Raw genomic sequence first — 19,960 nt, forward strand, 5'->3', positions numbered from 1 at the left:
ATAATGTACTGTCTCTTTAATATCTATTATTATATTAATCCTATAATCCAATATTAGCACGTGTGCTAGTACCTAAAATCGGCAGTAGAATAAAGTACCACTATACACAATAGGAGAACGAAGGTTAACCGTATATTAATTCCTATTTTATATACTCTGGTCTCTAATACAGAACTAGAGCTACTCAATTGCTAAATCCTATCCCTGCCAAGCGATGGGGCAATCAACAATAGATCAGTGGACTCAGATTATCACCCTACAAAATCTGCCAACACCGTCTATCTATTCTAAATCAGGGCTTATATTCTGATATAAATCAGATTAAACGGGAATATACAGGGACTATCTAACTCGTTACTCGGGCCAAAAAGAAATCAGCACACATTGTGTATCCAGCGTCTCAACCCGTCCAATCAAATATACCGTGGTCCAATTACTCCACCAAGCGCAAGACATTGGTATTAGTTTCAAGGTTGTTTGTAGCAGACATAATCTTGCCCCAGAGCAGACTATGGTTTAATGTGGGTAATATAGGAAGTCCTGAAAAAGCCTTTTCCAGGATCTCCCCTGTAATAAAGAAAGAATCAGAAATCAATGGAACATAGGCTACATTACATCAGGAAAAACGTACCTAGCTTCCGAAATAATGAATATTAGGATAGTTCTCAGATTAAGACACAATATTAGGAAATAATTAGTAAGTAATGACCGGTCTCGACCCCCAACTTGACATCGACTCAATCCGAATCAAAGGAACAAGCTCGGCCACAATAACCGACATCCAAACATCGATAGTCACCCGGCAAGACAAACTCGATGATGTCTATCCCCTTAAATCATACTCAGTTTGGTTAGAAGATGTTTCGATCTCTTAAGGCCTCTTCTAAAGGCATGCTGTCATCCCATAAGGATTCAAGACTTCCCGCATATAGTGGTTTGCGGGGGACCTCCGCAACACTCTGTTTCAGCTGCTTTAACCCCCTGCTGGCCATTGTCTCAGCATCCTGAAACCTTTGCTTTGTAGCGGCTTCGGCCCCTTCTCTGAGATGCCAGTGTGCGGTATGAGCATTCGCCAGCGCACTTTCCCATTGACTAGTAGATTCCCGTTTTTTGGTACGCGATCGTTTCAATGAGTGATATCCGAATGATTGAAGGCTATTAATGTAGCCCATGATGAACCAATCGAACAGATATTCACAAGTTTTTTTAATAGAAATAAGGAGATCAGTCTGGTCGCCTACCTCATTGCATGTAATACCTACAATGCGGCGTGATGAGTATACCTCTTTGGCTGACGAGTCAAAGACAAAAAACTCGAAATTATTGCCATCGTATACTATAGCAAGGATGGGCACCCAGTGTCCTTCCTTCTTGTTGGCATAGTCGCTCGCCGCACACTCAGCCAGAACCTGGCCCTTTACATCAAGGCCTTGCTTTCCCATCGCGCAGGACTTTTTTACCTCGATAAAAACGATGCTCACAGAGTCCAGTGCAACAAAGTGGTGCTCTATACGGCCTTTTCTAGTAACCTCACTATCCAGCAGGGTGCCCGGCTTATTGACAACAATATTGTTGAATACGCAAACAATGCGGGTGAAAAGCGAGGAGATGAAGCGGGATCTGGTTTCTTCGTTTTCATGGGCATCAAGGGGACCGTGTTGTGTGAGAGCATCATCAACATCACGTACAATATCCCGAAACATGTCAGTAGGAATCCGAGATCGAAAGACATCGAGTTGTAACATATCTCGACCTGTCCCACTAGGATCTAACCACACGTATGGTGCAATTTGCTTGTATGCCACATTGGAAAAGGAGACTTCCAATATCTTGGCTGAGATCTGCGAGAGAGTGGACAGCTGAGTATCATAAGTTGCTAACAACTGAAGAAATGTGTCCTCATCTGTAAGGTCGTTGTCTGCTCTGATCTTAGCAAAGGCCTCGAAGACGTCAGACCCCGACGGAAATTTGGAAAGTGGGCCACTATCGCGAATCTGCACTTCACCTGGGCAAGCTGGGCCAGGCGGCAATCTCTTTGTAGCTCCAGAGCTGCGAGTTCGAATTCTCTTTGGTGATTGGAGCTCGCTACTTGGGGGGCCTCTCTTTCGCGATGCCATTTTCAAGAATTAAGGATAAGCACTCCCGAGTCCGGGGCAAAGAAAGCGTGTATAGTGTGATGTTTTCAGTGTGATTGTCGATCTGAATACGTCGGTCAGAAGATCTCGATGAAAACCAGATGCGATCCTGAGAATGGAAAGGGGATGCTTTATATGACTTTATTGTTTGACGAGGGGATGGCGAAGAACAATGAGATAACTTGCAAGTGGCGGTAAGGCGTGCGGTAGAATATTGCCACTCCAGTGTCGTATGTTCCTCGACTGGTTTTCTGCCCTCAACCACTGTCAGGAAAGGAAGGAGCCGGGGGCCGTGTCAAATTAGACCAGGCAGATAGTCAAAAACCTAGGAAATATCAACAACCTACGGCCGAGTCAAATCAGTACGATCCAGGGCGACTGTATGCACATATATGCTCATCTATCTGCCTGTATACGGACCGGAGCGGTTCGTTCCCTGAACCACCAGCGGTATATTAGGCAGTCAACTGATAGATATCCATAAAACAGAAACGAGTCAGTACTTAGTCTTGCTGTTAACAGCAGTGTTGTTGAACCTTCAGCCAAGTTCAATATATATATCTCAGCACCAGCCTATATTGACCTCACTGTGTAAAAAGTAGTATAACAGAGCTGAACGATCCGTTGATTTGCCAATTCGTGGGCTGAACGGCGGATACCAGCAAGCACAGTACTTAATCCGATGTAAAACAGTATACATGCAGAAAACTGGCTGAATTGTATAGCACAAATGAGGGACGGGGCAAACCTACCGATATCCTCTAATAGAGTCAGCAATCAGAGTCAAAAGAGTGAGAAAAGAGGGTTAAAAGAGGTCTGAAATGAACTTATAATTCTTTCACTTTAGAGAATAATTTGAGGTATTAGTAGACAAGTCGAATAGGACTTACCCGGTAAGTTTCCGTTGAAAGAAACAGTGAGGGATTATTGAAGATAATGTCAGTGGGAATGGATCAAGAGAATAAGTGTGCTGAATATAAGGTAGTGTCGGACACTATCAAGCCAGGCTGAAGGGCTAAGAAAGAGTAGAGAAGGGGAGAAGAGGTTGAAGCTTGAAAGTTAAAAGTGTATGATAAACAGGAGATCGGAGTAGAATTGAGATAGAAGCAGAAGATAATAAATCTAGCAAATGAATAATCAAAAGGTAGAGGATACGTAGTGGCATAGGGGGGGCGCCATAAGGGTTTTTATAAAGGCTAATTCGTGGTACTCTTAGTGGAACGGTGATGGAGGGAAGTAGAAAGATAGTTATGTATCACCATCACTATCCTCATTCATATTGACAACATGACGACGCGGCCGTATCTTGGGCTCTTTACTCATAATAAGGGGGAAATCCTTGATTGAGAGATTTGTATAAATATACTTTGTATGTAGACCGTCAAATGAAAATAGTATATATCCTCGATTATATTTGGTCACCTGTGGCTCTTTTCCATTGGACTTCTCGTGGAGATGGCCCAATAGTGCCCGAGAAACAAGCTGGATTGTAAAGTCTATGAATCAGCACTTTAACTTATGTTAAGTTGTAAAACAAGGCCAACTTGCATATTAAGTGTTTACCCAGTGGAGAACAGTCATCATATGACATGGAACCTGCAGACCAATTGTGGTCCAAGAAGGGTTATACTGTTTCTTAAGACCTGCCGTGAAAGGCTTTGCCTCAAAGCAATCCGCATAGCTCTTATTCTAAGGACGTTTAGCCATCACTTCGTAAACCTATCTGCATACAAGGGTGATTTGTGCTTCCATGTCTTATAATGTCCTGCTACAGATAGTTGATAGTATCTATACCCTGGATCATTTGATGTTAATCCTGGAAATGTCGCTTGGATGGGCCCGTGGATATGTGTATTTGTATCTGATAACCCACATATATTTTGTTGTCGTGAATGATGTAAAAGCTTTTCTAATGCATCCGGCTGTCACTTCTAACAGTCGTATATATGAAAATTCGGTTGGCATTCTGGTTTTCTTCACGACGAAATTTACCCTCATAATGCACATCTTTTCAGAAAACCAGTCACAGAAGAGGTGGTAGTTAAATGGCGAAAAGGACCATGATACAAAACATCTGGAGTACGGAGAGATAGTACCTATCTTTAATGCAATTGAATAGTAGTGGCCAGGAGTCCGTCGAGGATAGATACTGGTACACCAACATATACACTTAAGAATGTGGCCTATCTAGAGCAGTTCACAGTATTCACTGGGTTATATAACGACAGATTGTGCACTCGCTCTATATCTGCCAACAAGAGAGACATCATAGCAACTTGGCAAATCCACACTATAAGCCCCGTCAGGTGAAGACACTATATAGATCACCTGTCTGTTAACCATCTCTCAGCCTCTGCATATCCTCTATCCCGCAATCTTTAAATCCCTTTAAATAGTATTCTCTATTATTATATGACAAACTATCCCGGAGGTTGAATTCGTTCATTCGATTGATTATGTTGCTTGGTTCTACCAACATGACTGTGGGAAAGAAATCGCTTAGGGAGAACAACAGCGCTAGGTCTACCTAGGCAGCGTCAACATTATATTATCAGTGGTATATCTACTTATATCAAACCAAGTAGCTGAAGATAAAAATAATTATTATTACAACAAAAGAACATATTAAAAGATAAAATTAAATAAGAAACAATAGTTAATGAAAAGAGATTAATTCCTTTATATGTTAAGTTCTCTCCTCTCTGGGTAATAGGTGTAGATATAGTTTATATAATTGTGTAAGAGATAGGATTTAGAACTAGATTATCTACTGATTTAATTATCTGAATGCCTTATTCAAAAGTTTGCACTATTTAAGTGAGTAGGGGGCAGGAGGATAACACGGTTAGGGTGGTGAATACGGGTCTGGTACGTCACGGGCCAATATGAGGGGAAGAAGTCGGGTATTATAGTAAGAATTTAATGATTAACTGTCTTGGAAGCAAATACTTATGCAGTTCCTATCTTTTGCTACTTAGAGGCGGGCCATACAGTAACAGAAACCCTAGAAAATAAGGTGGGAAGGGATAATATTATAATTGCTGTGTACCAGGCATACACAGTATATAGGACGCTGTATGCAGGCTTAGATACTCTGACACAGGGCCGGGTCATCGAAGATAGCTATTGCGCCATCATGATGAATATCCTGACTGCGTAAAGATGCTTGTTTACATTATTAGTGGCACTGTAGTAGACGTCAATCCTTTTCGTATTTGTTCATTCTAGAAGCACCTCTTCCCTCAAAATCAGATAATCGACGTCCTAGATGCTCAAACATTTCTTATAGTTTATAAAGACAGATTATACAGTCGTATCTTTTGTCTACAAGAGTTCCAGCATACAATCAAAGAGTGGCTATGTGGGTAAAAGAATGTAGCACTTCCTTCTGCCACTGAGTGAAGAAAAAGACCGCTAATCTTTTCGACAACACTAAGATCGCTGGGCTTGGGCCGACGTGGACTGGGGAAGAAGCCTAATTCTCAGCCAATCAAGAATGTACGACCGATTCCTTCCATCTACGGAGATAAAGATAGAGGTACTCCTGGCAAGTTGGAAAAGACGCACAGGCCATTTAGATCAGGCAGCAATACAGCTTTACCACCCGGATACGCTTATCATCCATCCTAGCACGCTCGGGCCTACAAACCAATATTAAATTCCCGAAATTTTGGTGTACGTCAAATTTAAGTGATTGGATGAAATGGAAGAACCAATGAGGGAAAGAGGATGGGGTGGCGGAGCGTTCAAGAGAGCCAGGTTGATTAATGAGCCTGTCCGCTCAGATGCAAGGTGTTCTTTATACCTCTGAATACCCAAGGCTAATGTATGAATGAATGAGAGCCTTATTCATCTATCCGCGTGCACTTTTTGTCCTCTAGATTCTAAGCTCCATCTTGAAATTATCTGGACTTATTCTAAGTCGCACTACCATGAAGAAAGGAACGAAATCCAGAAGCCAATATGATACCCACAAGCCAAAAGAGCTACGTCGTCTGTATGAACCCCTTGGGGTTCTGCACGAATTGACTATGAAGGGCACAACGAAGCCGCGCTCCATTCTCTCGACCAGCGCTCAAGGGATCAGCATCATGCAACGCCGCCGAAACTTTGTTGATGCAATCGCTTATCTCGGGGCATATGGAAAAGGGTGTGAGATCGCTGTTGCTGTAGAACGGCAGCCAGATGGACTTATCGTTCGAATCGCAGGCACTGGCGATGTTGATGGAACTGTTGTTCCATTTGTCAACGACCTCCTGCGTATGCTATCGGATACCTTGAAGCTAGGAAACGATGAGATTAAGGGAGACAATAAGGAGAGTATCCTTATCTGCCTCTCAAACTTCGCACTCGATTTTGCTCAAGAAAAGGTCTTTGCCCATTACATGAAACTATTGCACCATATCGCTCCGGTATGCTTGGCGGATATGACAACAGGGTTAAATGGTATGCGGAAAATACAAAGGACTATTGTCTAGAGTCATATTGAGAGTACTGACGGGGTATAGAAGCGTGCAGAGACTCTCCCGATTTCAAGGCTTGGTTCCAAGAGAATTTCTATAAAAACGGCGCGCCTTTGCCTCAGGAGCACATGAAGTTTCTAGCAAAAGAATGCTTTAAAGTGCGGCAGTCCAGACTGATAAATAATCTAAGAGAGTTTATATATCAAGGCCATGAACATGTTGCCTATTTTGAGAAGTTCTATAAGCAACTTAGGAAACTGAGTCTGACTATCGACATGACTTCTCAGCTTCTTGAGTCTGCTATCTCTCTGCGTCAAGATTTTGCCAATGGTCTTGTAGCAGAAAGCATACCGTCCTCCCCAAGCCTGTCGATTCCCCTCCTTCCACGAAAGCTGACTATGGAGGGCATCGCAAATCGGATGTTTTCTGACCCATTGGAACGGGATGATTTCCTCCTGAAGCTCCAGCAGACGGCACCACCGGGGCTAATCCAAACCTTAATAAATTATTCACAGGAAGTTCTCACTGAAGTCCACCCCGAGCTTCTTGTGATAAACTACTTTGACACACTATCAGATATCGGTTTCATTGACGAACGTGACAAATATATTGGATGTGCAAAACCAAGCTGTTATCTATGTCATCTCTTTATTTTGTACCACCCTGCGAGATATTCTATGATATCTTCAAGCTCCAAAATTCGTCTAAATTGGCGTCTACCAGATATCTCGGTTAAAGAAGGTAATGCCATGGCACGCGCCAAGAATCAGAAGTCAGTCCTCCACCAGTTGATCAGTACTATCCGACTTCAGCTAGAGGAGAAAGTAGAGAATGAGTGGATTCTACAAACTCGTCGCACAGAATCAGAAGCTCAGTGGACATTACCTACCGACGACGGTACTTCCAATTACAGCCCACAACCATCAAGTCCAGCATCAACGCCTGGCTATCCAATCACTTCCACCGAACTACGTATTCCAGGGCTTGATACTAGTTCAGATGAGACATCCAGTGCAGACAAAGATCCTGACCGAGATGAAGAGGACGTAATTCTATTCAAGGGCAGATGCCGGTTCTAGTTGAAGTCTTGTCTAGTAGTGTAGTTTGCATGCTATCGAGCCTTGTTGGCCCTGGAAAATGTTAGCCAGCTGGGTACTCTATGGCACACTTTCAAGAACTACATTGTAACGAAGTTCACATTAAATACACTCCCTGGTACTTCAAATTTAGGCCATAGCGAACTACTTACAGAGATATGGAAATGAAAAAGGAAATCAAAATTGAAATTAAAAAGACCGGAAAGCCATATTCCCAGGACCGCTCAGCATCAACAATGAACAATAACACCCCCGTCTTCATCTTCAAGGCCAGCATCGAACTTGGCACTTATCTTTGCTAAAAAGATTATCCGGGTTAATTCTTTCCATGCTCCAAAAGAAACCGAACAGCAGGTCTAACCTTCACTTAGTAATCGAGTCAAAGCACGGATATGGTGCTCATAGATCTTCGATGTTGGTCTTACTCTACCAGTATCGAAAATTGAACTTGCTCCTGCTGTCGAGTCTGCATGGTTTTTCCTTGGGGCTAGCTTCCTCTGCACCTCATCTCGAAGATCGGACCGAAGAGTCTCTGTAACTTGGTTTAGGAACCGCGTGTGTCGAGCGAATTTATCAATGCAATTCCGATCGTTTGCTCGTATGATAGGCAGAGACCAAGCATAGTATAGCTTTTGGTGGGTTGGAGGCAGTGTATAGTTATCCGGGTGTTGGCGTATATATTGATAGCAAAGGTAGCATGCCGGTTTGCTGCAGGCAATATACTTGTCGTCGTCATCAAGGAAGTTCGCGTCAAACTTGTCGAAGAAATCGATCAATAAGATCTCGGCGTGGACTCGGGCACGACCTCTCTTGCACCGCTGCAAAGACTGAGATGTGTACTCCTTATTATAGAATTGGTTGAAATGATGGTAAAATTGATGTCTTTCGTCTTCTTCTTGAAAAACACAAGCCACAATCTTTTCCAAACCCTGCTCGTTTAGCTTTGGAAGAGGGATGGCTTTTGGAATGGACGCAGTAATCGGCTCCACTACAAAGCCTTCGCAGAAGTCACGACGTAGAGCTTCAATGGCGTGTATCATTCTTTTGAAAAGCCTAATGTGCTTGCCTAATTTGCTGAGCAACTTATATAGCCGCTCGTAATCAGGTCCTTTTTCATTGCCTTGGCTCGAACGATGTTCGAGGATTCCAAATGTCCCGTCCGCATGTGCAATATAGCAACTGATAGCAAGGCGAGGCATGTCACATTCCTCTAACATGTCACCGCTCTTGTAGAATTTACTCTTAAACCAGCCGCAAAACATACCTGGATCAGTGGTTGTCTTGTCTAAACCTAGCATATGTCAAACAAAAACAGATAAAGGTTGATTTGGAGGGCCAACCTTCAGCTTTAGAAAGCTCGCCGATTTTTCTCCATACTGTAATGGTGGCTTTGTAGTACTTGAAGATTTTCTTCCTGGTAAAATCCAATATGTTACCCAAGAGCCCGGTAACAGTCCTATGTTCATCTGAAGGTAACTGTCCTTGCTTCGTTTTTGCGAGCCTCTGTACCATGTTGAGCACATCATTATCCAGAAAGTTCAACACCTCTGGAGAAACATTTGCGTTACTTGCAATCCAAATGACGGCTTTTGTATCTTTTCTCCCTAGAGCCACAGCAGTGACATTATCCGGGTCGCAGCTGTATGCGCAAAAATACGCGATTGCGTCCGCGAAATCTCGCCGGCACTTTGCAACATAAAACCCGTCACGTTCAGCAGAAGACACAGGCTTGATTCTGTTACCCCTCACAGGACTCAGGGAATAGGTCAAGCAAACCATTTCGTAGAACTCTCTGACATCATCAGGGTCATGTTCTATCACAGTCTTCTGGGTAACCATCAAGTCTGTTGTTCGTTTTGTCGGGTGGTGCGAATTGGCTCAAAAGTCAACCTTACGTTGAGAAGGACAGACATTAGTGTATTTAAGAGGTGGGCCTCGTGCCTAGCCTTGCTGCAGCGCCAACTTTCTCCATGGAGAAACTGCCAAATTTACATATTCTCATACACTAAGAATGGCTGGCGAAAAAAGTCTCTCTTCGCCGATGGCACCACTTCCTCTTTACTTTCGTGGCAGGTTGGAATTCGTTATCTGTACCATGCATCTTATTTTCCCCCTATAGATGATTAACCACTGAGCAGCAACTGTAGAATAATCAAAGGCGCCATGACCATCTCACAGTGGTGTAATATCAAAGTAGCCCATTTTCTGCGCGCACATGGGTAGCTCGGAAATCTTCATTTGTTTACTTCTTTGCTATTGACCACTGTATTGCTGCCTAAATGCATTGTTCGATAGTCTAACTATGACATGAAAGGCTGGAGTGTGGACATATCCAGCGGAGCACGGTCGCACAGCTCCCCAGCCTTGTCCATCAGTTCTTGAATGCTCTCCAATCAAAACTGCTTGTCTTGATGGCGCTTGCATAAAGGCAATTAACAGGGTCATGTGTTACGTGTACACGCATTATACCAATTGGCATCAACGGAGCTGGTACTGCGATGCTACTGTACGTGGTCCAATCAACGGAATCTAAAACATGCCCCATGTTTAGTACTTTATCTCGCGGCACGCGAGTCATGCTTTCTGTTTCGTTATCTTAGCAGCATGACTTCATGTTGGCTCTTTGGACAAGAATATTGCTCCTGCGCATGGTAGCCCCGCTTCATCACATCAGTGGACAGCGTACGCAGGTGGCGATCGCAAACTTGGACACAGAGGGTATTCTGTTTGACTCGGTGTACCGGATTCTCTTAATCGCGTATCGATCGCCTCATACCTACTGCGGGCAAGACTCTTGGGGAAAATATACAACTTACAATATGGGCTCCTCATCGATTTTGGGATATTCCACTGCCCCATTTGCGGAGTCAACCACCACCACGAAGATGAGAATCTCTAAACAAGAAGCCCAACCATCATTAACAACTGGTCCCGGGCTTCCTACCCCGCCAAATAGCCCATTGTACAGGACGCATGAAGCCGGCCGAAAGTCAGAAGAACCCAAGTTTAGCCCAGAGCCCGGAAGTCTCAGAAGCCAGTTGAATTTTGATCCCTGGATATGCGGATCTCGAACGAAAACAACAAAAGAACCATGCACTCTGCGGACAAAAGCCGAAAGGCGAGTCGATGCCCTTATCAAATTGGAGTCATTACAGCTCCTTACACAGTCTTCATACAGCCTTGAGACAGAGCTGCGTCATCTAGCAAAAATGGTGCACTGTCGTCACCACAACCATGACCCGTATCTACATGAACGAGTTGAGAAGTGGAAGGCAGTATTTCCGTTGGGAGACAACAAGATCAACCCCGATGCCTCAATCAGAATGGCCGTTAAGGAACTTTTTAGCAAATTATCTGATTGTTGCGCAGGGGTAAAACTGGACAACAAGCCCTGCTTCAGAAGAATAGGGGGCAGGAAAGTCCAAAATCGTTCTAAAACAATCGAAGAGATCGTTAAACCGGAGATATATGGGAACATTTGCAAGCTTGAATATTTTTTGGAAGTCCTTGCAGAAAACATGTACTGCCATCTTCACAAGAATCAAGGTCCCAAGCAGGTGGAGGTTTGGAAGTTGGCGACTACGAAATTTTGCAATGAGAAAGGCTCGGGGCTGTCATTGATGACCGACGATAAAGACGGCAAAAATCAAGACTTGGCCAAGGCTGACCTAGATTTTTCAACAGTGGCGTATCACAGTGCTGTTGATTCGGATTTGTCCGAATTTAACACGCCAATACCTTGGAACTTAAGATATCCATCTCCTGCTGAGTTCTGGCCAGAGACATACGATACGACTCCTTTCAATATTCTAACCAGGGCCAATCACCTTGAAGATCAAGAACTGTTATTCCTTGGTGTCCAGAAACAATTACAAGCTCCCTTAAGAAAGGAAGACCGGGGTGAAGGCTTCCTATACGCATATGAGGTTGAAGGGAACAAGGGGTTCGTTAAGATTGGATACACCACTCGCTCAATCAATGAGCGCCATGACGAATGGTCATTTCATTGCAACAGACTTACCAAGCCTATTTACCCTCCCATCTTTAACGTAAATACCGTTGTCCCAAATGCGGCTCGTGTGGAGAAACTATGCCATGCAGAGTTGAAGCACCGGAATACGCGAATATACTGTAGTGGCTGCCTTAAGCTGCACATCGAATGGTTTGAGGCGTCTCCTTCCGAGGCAATCGCTGTCATTGAGAAATGGTCAAAATGGATGCGATCCCATCCATATCAGCCAAACCCGATTGATTCCTCAAACACATGGACACTTCGACCGGAGGAAGAACAGAAATCAAAGGACATTGGCCGTTTCATGAAGGGCATAGCACAGTAACAGCCCGATCGACAGAGACTGGAGAACCTAGGGATGGGGGAGCAGAAGACTTCTTCTATTGCTCATGACCAGTAGTTACACATGCTAGATGTTAGATGTTGGCTTCCCGATCCGTTTGAGTCCTTTACAGGAATTTGTGACATGTAGATGCGTTAGGAAAGCAGGAGGTCCGCAGAAGCAACGAGGTGGAATGAATGCTCATCTGCGACGGGGTGACAGAGGAATGACACAATGACAGTCATTTTTGGTTCTCTAGTAACCCTCTCGAGTAAAACTCTTTAAATCAGATTTTAGTTTTTGAATTTAAAAAGGAAGGAAAGGAAGACAGTTTTAAAGCAAGTTTAAAGTAGGGTTAAAATAGGTTCTACAGCAACCCGACCCATCCCTAGTGATTGGTTATTATCTGCAAAGACTCAAGGCTTGGCTCGAGTGTCACGGATGAGTTATCAATCGCATCTCCTAAGCTTTGAGCACCTTGCCAATAGATCAATTCACCTGACATTTCTCGACCAACGTGCTTTCTGTGACCTCATATACCTTCTGGGAAAGATTCGATTAAATCATACCTAGATCTACACCTAAAAGAGCACCCTATCCACCAACTCGCGTAAAATGTTGTCTTCAGCCTCAGATTAAGACTGAACCCTGCAAGGTGTAAGAAAGTAAAAGAGTGCTTTAGCTTCTGCTTTAGCTTCTACTTTAGCCTTTAATCTATGGACTATCCAAGTGCTGATAAGCTATCCCTGATTGAACAAATAAGTGGCTTCGTAGCGGGTACAGCGAGGAAGAGGATTTGTGTACGGTAATTCTCCGAGCACATCACAGCATGGCCTGAGGATTAGTCGGATAATTTAGACTCTCATAATATAAGAATGTAAAAGTCAGCTAAATCAGAGAACTTAAGATAGATCCCAATTTATAAGTAGTAAAGCCTAGAGACTCTCTCTACATAATAATATACTAATACCAGATAAGTAGATAGCTAATAGATTTATTAATATAGATAGAGTTGACTGGGTTCCTCGGTAGACTCTACCGCCATATTCAAGAATGATATATATCAACAGTGGGAAGAAGGTCTGATTCTCATAGATTCTTTAATTGTTGACTATCCTATCTAAAGCTAGCTTTTCCGTAACCACTAGGTATTGTTGGACCAGCTTAGCGGCCAGAAGAATCCAACTTCCGGACCATTTAGGGCCGCCAGACGGAATTCCCATACTAACAATATGTATAAAGGGGTGGTTTTCACCATTTTAAGACACTCTGAGCTAGGAAATCACTCTTTATCTACTCTCTTCCGGTTCTCTTTCATTGGATATTATCATTTGTATTTTTACCCCTACACCAAAGCCCCAGCTTGCTGGGCTACTACCGGGTATTGGCACTATCTACAGGTATAAAGGTTTTGTCTTTATACCTTGGTACAATAAACATTAGAATTACCTAGTATAATCGCCTTGTTTATACTATAGTAGTCGGAGCTTAGCAATAGCGTCCTAATATAAGAGGATTATATAAATAAATATAGCGAGGAGTAACTATCTACGCTGTTTGATACCTTCTATAAACTAGGCAGTAATTTCCTGGACATATAGATTTAATTGATACCCGTCAGTATTAGATCCTACCGATACTTATGGCTATACAAGGCAAATACCTACTATCAGAAGGCATCGGAGATCCGGATAGGAGAATGGATGAAAGAGCGCTGTAGCCGCTATCAGATAGTGTACATAACCAGTGGATCTGTGAATTATTAGCCTCGCCTTGATCTAACAGTCCGGTCCAGTCCACCTGCCATTAAGCCAAGTTCGACTAAGACTAAGTTACAGGAGCTAGCCATTCTACCATTGTCAAGAGACTCAGGATTACTGTAGAGCATCACCAGTAGCCCTATCTTCCATGAACTTCATGTACAGTAGGTTTGGGTTTCCATGGCTTGTATCGGCCCATAATAGATGACCGGCTTGCATTACTATCATAACCTTCACTTCCCATGACAACTTTCGATAGATAGATAGTAGGTGTTGAAGAATTATGCTTCATCTCTGACCTCGGATACATGTATAAGAGAGATCCCTGTTTTGGTTGAAGTCAGTGGTGGAGCAATAAAGAACATGCTTCTAATTTTATGTATAGTGTCCTAGTGCCCGTGATATTGGCCGCATATGGAGAAAAAACATGAACGTTCTGAGGTTGACGGAAGTGGGCCACAGACAGTGGGAAACCGGAGGGAGCTAATTTGGCTCAACGAGATGAAACAATGCTCTAGGCCGCACCATGGTATGTACATATTATGGTACTGTCACCGAAAAGCAAACTATCACCGGCAGCAACACACAATAGATAACTACGCTAGGTATGTTTAGTACCCTGCACGTGAGTAAGATTTGGACAGCGGTGCTACTTCTGCAGGCCTCGTTCGCCTGTTATGCACGGTTCACGTGTGGAACCTACGGGCGTAAAACAATCAAACGCAACATGGAGGGTGTTTTAGTTCATCCAGCAAAAGGTGGTATATAAAATTGCTGGGGCCTATTGCACCACGTTGAGGGCGGTGGTGCTCAGGCGACATGCAAAATCCGCACCTTCTCAGGGAATCAGACGAATCACCCTTTTGCCTAGTGCCGGATAATGATTTAAGGCCTCGATTTTGTCCTTGTACTATAACGAAGAAATACAAAAAGTATAAAATCATGCAAAACGCTGCTCTAATTGTCAATGAAGACGGAATTTTGCCCGCTGTTACATGATCAACTTCCTCAAACCCTCGAATGAAAAGAGAACACTCAATTAAAGTCGGCTATATTCTTGACCTTTTGGCAGAGAGCTCATTGCCATTGGAATTCTAAGTTCGGCGACGGAAGGTTAGATGGCAGTCATCCTGAAGTTGAAGTTAGCCTTAAGCGGACGGACAAGCACACACAGCCCCCCCATACCTTTGGAAATATTGTAGCGAAAACCTTTATATCTTCCGACTCCGGCGTATTATGGTGCTCCCAGTCCAGCGCCAGGCTCGCCTTCCCGATCATGGCCATTAGATTCATCTGGGCATAAGTCTGTCCCAAACAATAATGCGGTCCTGTTCCAAACACCAGGAAGTTCTTCAGATGCTGTTCAGCTGTTCCAGTGATCCACCTATCCGGATCAAATGAATCGGGATTCGGGTAGACTTCGGGGTCGTGAGTGGCAGGCCAAATGGACGGGAGGACCATTGATCCCTTTCCAACCGTATAAGTCTCGGTAATGGGGAAGTCCTTCTTTGCAATGTACGGGACCAGGATCACTGGAGGGCGGTAGCGCAGGGTCTCTCGGACTACTGCGCGCGTATATGGTAGTCTCTCCAACAGGTCCATGGACAACCGCCCTTCACGATCTCCGTTGCGGGCCGTTAAATTCTCTTCGCGGAGTCGGTTTAGGATCTCTGGGCGATCAGCCATAAGCTGGAAGAGCCAGGTAGCGGCAGCACTGTTGGCGTCTTGCGATGCAAACAAGAGGGTAAAGATAGTCTGTGCAATCTCGTAGTCGGTGAATTCACGAAGCAGCTGAGCCGGCTTCTCACATGGAACCCCTGCTGCCATGTTCCGCCTGTATGTTGCGGAGTTTTGCTGGGCTTTAATCCAGGCATCCATAATACAGGTGATCTCACCACCCTCTGCCATGTGTAATCTACTTTTGGCAGCACATTGGGTGAATTCTCGAAGGACTAGATCGGCTGCCTTTTTACCGTACCAGCCCTTTGTGAATGGAAGGATAATCGGGAAGTTGACCAGTTCAAGAGCAGCAGTGATGAGATAGTAGTCATGGGCGATCTTGTCTAGTGCGCGTTCGGAGATATACTGCCCCGCAAATGTGCGACAGGAGACAGTACACATGAGCTTGCGGAATTCAGGCATCCAAGGAAGTGGTTTGTACTTGTTAGCTGTCGAACGTGCGATAAAACGCTCAAAGTAGGCATCAAATACCGCTTCTTGACACGGGAGATAGCTAGCCAGGGCAGAGCGTGTGAAGAGGAGATTCAAGCCTTTGCGAAACTCAGCATGGTCTTTTCCATCTAAAAACACCCAATTGTCCTTCCCTAGAAGCTTGTGTGCGGAGTCAACCACACAGGGCTTCACGAACGAAGGGGAGTTGAAGATCTTGGATGACATCTCGCGTGTCGAAGCGATGACGACAAATCTATGACATTCAATTAGCTACCGCGTCCCTTTTCCCTATGATAGCTCAGGGATAGCTTACTTGTGGAAAATAGACACGCAACTCAACTCCCCACTCCTCCACTTGGCCATATATCCCTCGAATCTTGGATCCATTGACTCCAGAAACGGTCCCATGAAGGGGATCTTCCATGATGGGCCAGCAATTGAACCCTTCTGCTGGATGTATTTTACTAGATATGAGAGTGTCACGTTATCAGCCACATGCCTAAGGTTCACTGGTACATGTACAGAACTTACGCTGGTCATAGGCAATAGCCGCGATAAGAAGCGTCAAGAGGGTCTTCCAAATTGAGATACCGCTACCCACTGACCCGATGATTCCAGAAAGCTGGTATACTGGAATAGTAGACAATCCACTGCTAGAAGAAAACTCCATGGTTAGGGGGTTCCAATGTGGGAGACAAAAGTAACGCTGGAGTATTGGACTTGAAAAGGGTTCCGGCGGTAGATGAGTATATATTTGGCACTTGACAGGAGAAATTGATGTAGAACCAGGGAGTAATAAGATTCTCTGCCATGAGGTGCCCACGCTCCAGTACCTCTCTCTTTCAACTTGAATACCACCTTAAGTATGAGAAGGCTGACTGGTTACCTGGTATTTTTCCTATTTGGTTCAAGGCGAGACGATCCCTTGGTCAATGCGCAGTACCACAGGAACTGGCATCTGGCCAGTAATAGACGGAGTGAAATTACCGCTCCTGCAGGAAAGGCAGGCTAACTCGTATTCTAGTTGTGCTAAGAACTTAGCGACCAACCCGCATAGACTTGGCGTAATTTATACATCGTTTTACCTCCCCGGATCGTATCATTAGATGATTGGTTGGGTGGATATTATTTCCATCTAAATCTATGGCAGTCAAGACTCAAGGGCAGGAAAATGCTTGGTCACACCGAACCCTCTTGGGATTGGCCCCGAATTGCTTGGCGCTATACTGGATTCTGATCAAAAATACTACTATCATGGTGACGAGTTCTCTGGCTGGGATTGCAGACCGCGAGGATGAGAGGGGAACCTTTTCTGATCTGCTCTGAATCGCCGATGGATGTCGGCGTTCAGGGTACACGGGCCGTAAGAAATAGCTATTAGGTATATTCTGGTTATGGTAAATGGCCCTGGTTCGTTTGTTCAAAAAACTTAGCTCCGGAACTATACCACTCGTTTTAAAGGCATGTGTGAATGGTTTCTGGCATTGGCCATCGTTGGCTTGCGGTTCAACGTAGAGATCGAGACTGGGCACATGTGCTGTGGACTGACTCAGGCGCACCCCGGTCTTGCTCCATCATCCTAGTGAAAACAATGCAGGCGAAATGGCTAATATGCTAAGGGCACTTTCAGCCTCACTGTACGTACACTAATCCATATATACTGTCCAGTAGGCATACAATAAAATGTTGCCCAGGGTGTACTTTTGGTCTATCGACATATATACTAGGCTGTGGCGATACGAACACACGATGATCCATTAAGCACGCTGAATCCACTTGACCTGTTCACTTACCTGGTTGCCATTTTCGGAAATATAAGACGAGACTCAGAATTGGCGTTAAATGCCCTTGAACCAGAGCAGCTCCTCCCTCGCCAATTATGAAGGGTAAATGAACAACACCCCTGTCATACTTTGTGGAGGGCATCATGAGGCTATTTTGTTACGAAAACTGCTGCAACTAACTTATTTTGATTTTGAGGAGCCCAGGTGAAAATAGCCATCGATCAACTACTGTCTGTATGGCGTATAAATCTGGCTCTATCACCTCCGGTGTGCAAACCTGACACACATACCCAGAGCATGGCATGATAGACTCTAAAATTCTTCTTTCATCCTTTCTTGACCACCACACCTACAAAGGCAGAGAAATGGCAGGTCTCACCGTTCCTGTTTACTTCCAATATCTACTACTTGCATTGTCTGCTACTGTTGCGGTTTCCGCTGCCCCTACTTCCCAGGTTGACTCCCAACCCGAGCCCGGATACGTCGCCGAGCCGAATCAAAGAGGAACTCTTACGTTATTCTGGAACTGCTTCTCTACATTCATCCTATGCGTGTGGACTGCCGTCCATCCGGATGTTCTCCCTGTCCAGGGCCCCAGGTCCGCCAATTTCTACAAGTTCTTTATGATGACCTGGGCAATCGTGATCCCGGAACTAGTGGTGTGTATGGCAGTGGAGCAGCTTCTGCGAGCCAGAAAGATTCGGAACCTCTGGGAGCAAACCTTCGAGGGTGACAGTGAGAAAAAGGATTGGCTTGGACTGCCTGGCGCATTCTTTGTGGTGATGGGAGGCTATGTCGTAGAGACGGAGAGCTACAACCATCGCGTCAACTCGGTCCAGCCCAAACTACCCTCGAAAAGTATTTCCAGTCATCTCCAGCGGTCGAAACCCATAACTGAACCATTCGACTGCCCCCCACCTCTGGTGACAACCGTCGGACCCTTGGGTTTCGAACGCCTGTTGGAGAGTGGGAAAATTCCAAGACTGATTCGGGATGGGACGCTACAAAAACACCATTTTGACCAAACGGTTATCGAGGATAAAGGCAACGCGAATACTATCAGTAAGCTCCTTGTCGCGGTCCAGATCTCCTGGCTGGTCATTCAGTCAATCGGTCGAAAACTCTCCGGACTCCCGGTCACCCTCCTTGAGGCCCATGTGCTCATCCAGATCCTATATTCGATCGCTGCATACTGCTGTTGGTGGGCCAAGCCCTTGGATATCAACCGCCCCATCCCACTGCCGCTTGACAGCGATGACCTGATGGGACATGATCTCACCCAGCCGACAACAAACCATGAGCGTGACCTCCCGTTTTTCACAGAATACTACGAACACAACGGATGGGTGTATATTTTCTTTCGCGCGGCGTACAGTGTCTTGAAATATCTTCGACGGCCGATTGAGTTCTGGGCCTCAATACTTGCCATTGTCAACGGTGGTCTTCACCTCTCCGTGTGGAACAACTACTTTCCCACCCCAGCGGAACGCATCATCTGGCGCATATCCGGGATTGGGCTGGGGGCGTTCCCCACCATAGTTTATTTCGTCATGTCCTGGAATGAAGAGTTCGACAGTTTCTTCATCAAGATGTGGTACCGTATGAGATTTGAGACACGATCCTGGCTCGGAATGATGTTGCGAGGCTGTTCGATGATGTGGGAACTGTGCCGTGAGAGCGTGCATGACAACTCATCCAACCGGAAGGTTCCCATCTGGCTTCGGTATGTCCTCCTGGGCATCAGCATTATCGCGATGAACTTGTATGTGGCCTGCATCCTCTTCCTGACGATTGAGGCGTTTATTAGCCTGCGGAGTTTACCATCGGGAGCTTATCAACAACCGCGTTGGACGAGTATATTTCCACATGTTTAAACGAGTGATGTAGAGGGGATACAGAATCTTGCTTGCTATGCTTCTATATTTCGGTTATTTGGTTTATTTCTTCATTTTCTTCATAGTCTCTCACACTAGGTAGCGAATATTACTGTATGCATCCCACGCACATCACCACCCACACCCACATCTAATAAAATGCCCTGGACCCTTGGTGATAAGAGATCGACAGATGAGGTCCGTGCCCTCATACTTCGTATGCCAGCCACTTTTCTCCCACTGCAGGTGATTCATCCTTTAGCCCCACCGGTAACTTACTGTAATGCGTGATACTTCCCAATGGGGTAAGTGGCTATGCTCCTTGAGGATTCAATCTTCTG

The 19,960-nt window shown here is 44.9% G+C and overlaps 6 protein-coding genes across 6 annotated transcripts; 3 read left to right on the plus strand and 3 right to left on the minus strand.

Annotated features, from left to right (window-relative positions):
* Positions 1 to 225: 225 nt before the first annotated feature.
* Positions 226 to 2,271, minus strand: BDV38DRAFT_257966 (uncharacterized protein). Its single transcript, XM_032055676.1, has 2 exons — positions 632 to 2,271; positions 226 to 567 (listed from the first exon to the last, which is right to left on the minus strand). Exon 1 carries the CDS (start codon positions 2,115 to 2,117, stop codon positions 852 to 854), a length of 1,266 nt encoding a protein of 421 aa, XP_031909623.1. The 5' UTR covers positions 2,118 to 2,271; the 3' UTR covers positions 226 to 567; positions 632 to 851.
* A 3,704-nt stretch (positions 2,272 to 5,975) lies between these two features.
* On the plus strand, positions 5,976 to 7,795 carry BDV38DRAFT_257969 (nucleic acid/nucleotide deaminase domain-containing protein). Its single transcript, XM_032055677.1, has 2 exons — positions 5,976 to 6,581; positions 6,644 to 7,795. The coding sequence occupies exons 1-2, from the start codon at positions 6,068 to 6,070 to the stop codon at positions 7,675 to 7,677; spliced, it is 1,548 nt and encodes a 515-aa protein (XP_031909624.1). The 5' UTR covers positions 5,976 to 6,067; the 3' UTR covers positions 7,678 to 7,795.
* Positions 7,796 to 7,946: 151 nt separating this feature from the next.
* On the minus strand, positions 7,947 to 9,534 carry BDV38DRAFT_296065 (nucleic acid/nucleotide deaminase domain-containing protein; the record flags this gene model as incomplete). The annotated part of the gene is made up of 2 exons (XM_032062852.1): positions 7,947 to 8,986; positions 9,036 to 9,534. 2 exons carry the CDS (start codon positions 9,532 to 9,534, stop codon positions 8,052 to 8,054), a joined length of 1,434 nt encoding a protein of 477 aa, XP_031909625.1. The 3' UTR covers positions 7,947 to 8,051.
* Positions 9,535 to 10,514: 980 nt separating this feature from the next.
* On the plus strand, positions 10,515 to 12,032 carry BDV38DRAFT_286744 (GIY-YIG nuclease family protein; the record flags this gene model as incomplete). The annotated part of the gene is made up of 1 exon (XM_032060736.1): positions 10,515 to 12,032. One exon carries the CDS (start codon positions 10,515 to 10,517, stop codon positions 12,030 to 12,032), a length of 1,518 nt encoding a protein of 505 aa, XP_031909626.1.
* A 2,851-nt stretch (positions 12,033 to 14,883) lies between these two features.
* On the minus strand, positions 14,884 to 16,631 carry BDV38DRAFT_286745 (cytochrome P450; the record flags this gene model as incomplete). The annotated part of the gene is made up of 4 exons (XM_032060737.1): positions 14,884 to 14,919; positions 14,975 to 16,214; positions 16,275 to 16,425; positions 16,493 to 16,631. The coding sequence occupies 4 exons, from the start codon at positions 16,629 to 16,631 to the stop codon at positions 14,884 to 14,886; spliced, it is 1,566 nt and encodes a 521-aa protein (XP_031909627.1).
* Positions 16,632 to 18,110: 1,479 nt separating this feature from the next.
* On the plus strand, positions 18,111 to 19,619 carry BDV38DRAFT_274264 (uncharacterized protein; the record flags this gene model as incomplete). Its single annotated transcript, XM_032057815.1, has 1 exon — positions 18,111 to 19,619. One exon carries the CDS (start codon positions 18,111 to 18,113, stop codon positions 19,617 to 19,619), a length of 1,509 nt encoding a protein of 502 aa, XP_031909628.1.
* Positions 19,620 to 19,960: the final 341 nt, after the last annotated feature.

The sequence above is a fragment of the Aspergillus pseudotamarii genome, assembly GCF_009193445.1.
Source record: "Aspergillus pseudotamarii strain CBS 117625 unplaced genomic scaffold BDV38scaffold_65, whole genome shotgun sequence".
Taxonomy (NCBI): domain Eukaryota; kingdom Fungi; phylum Ascomycota; class Eurotiomycetes; order Eurotiales; family Aspergillaceae; genus Aspergillus; species Aspergillus pseudotamarii.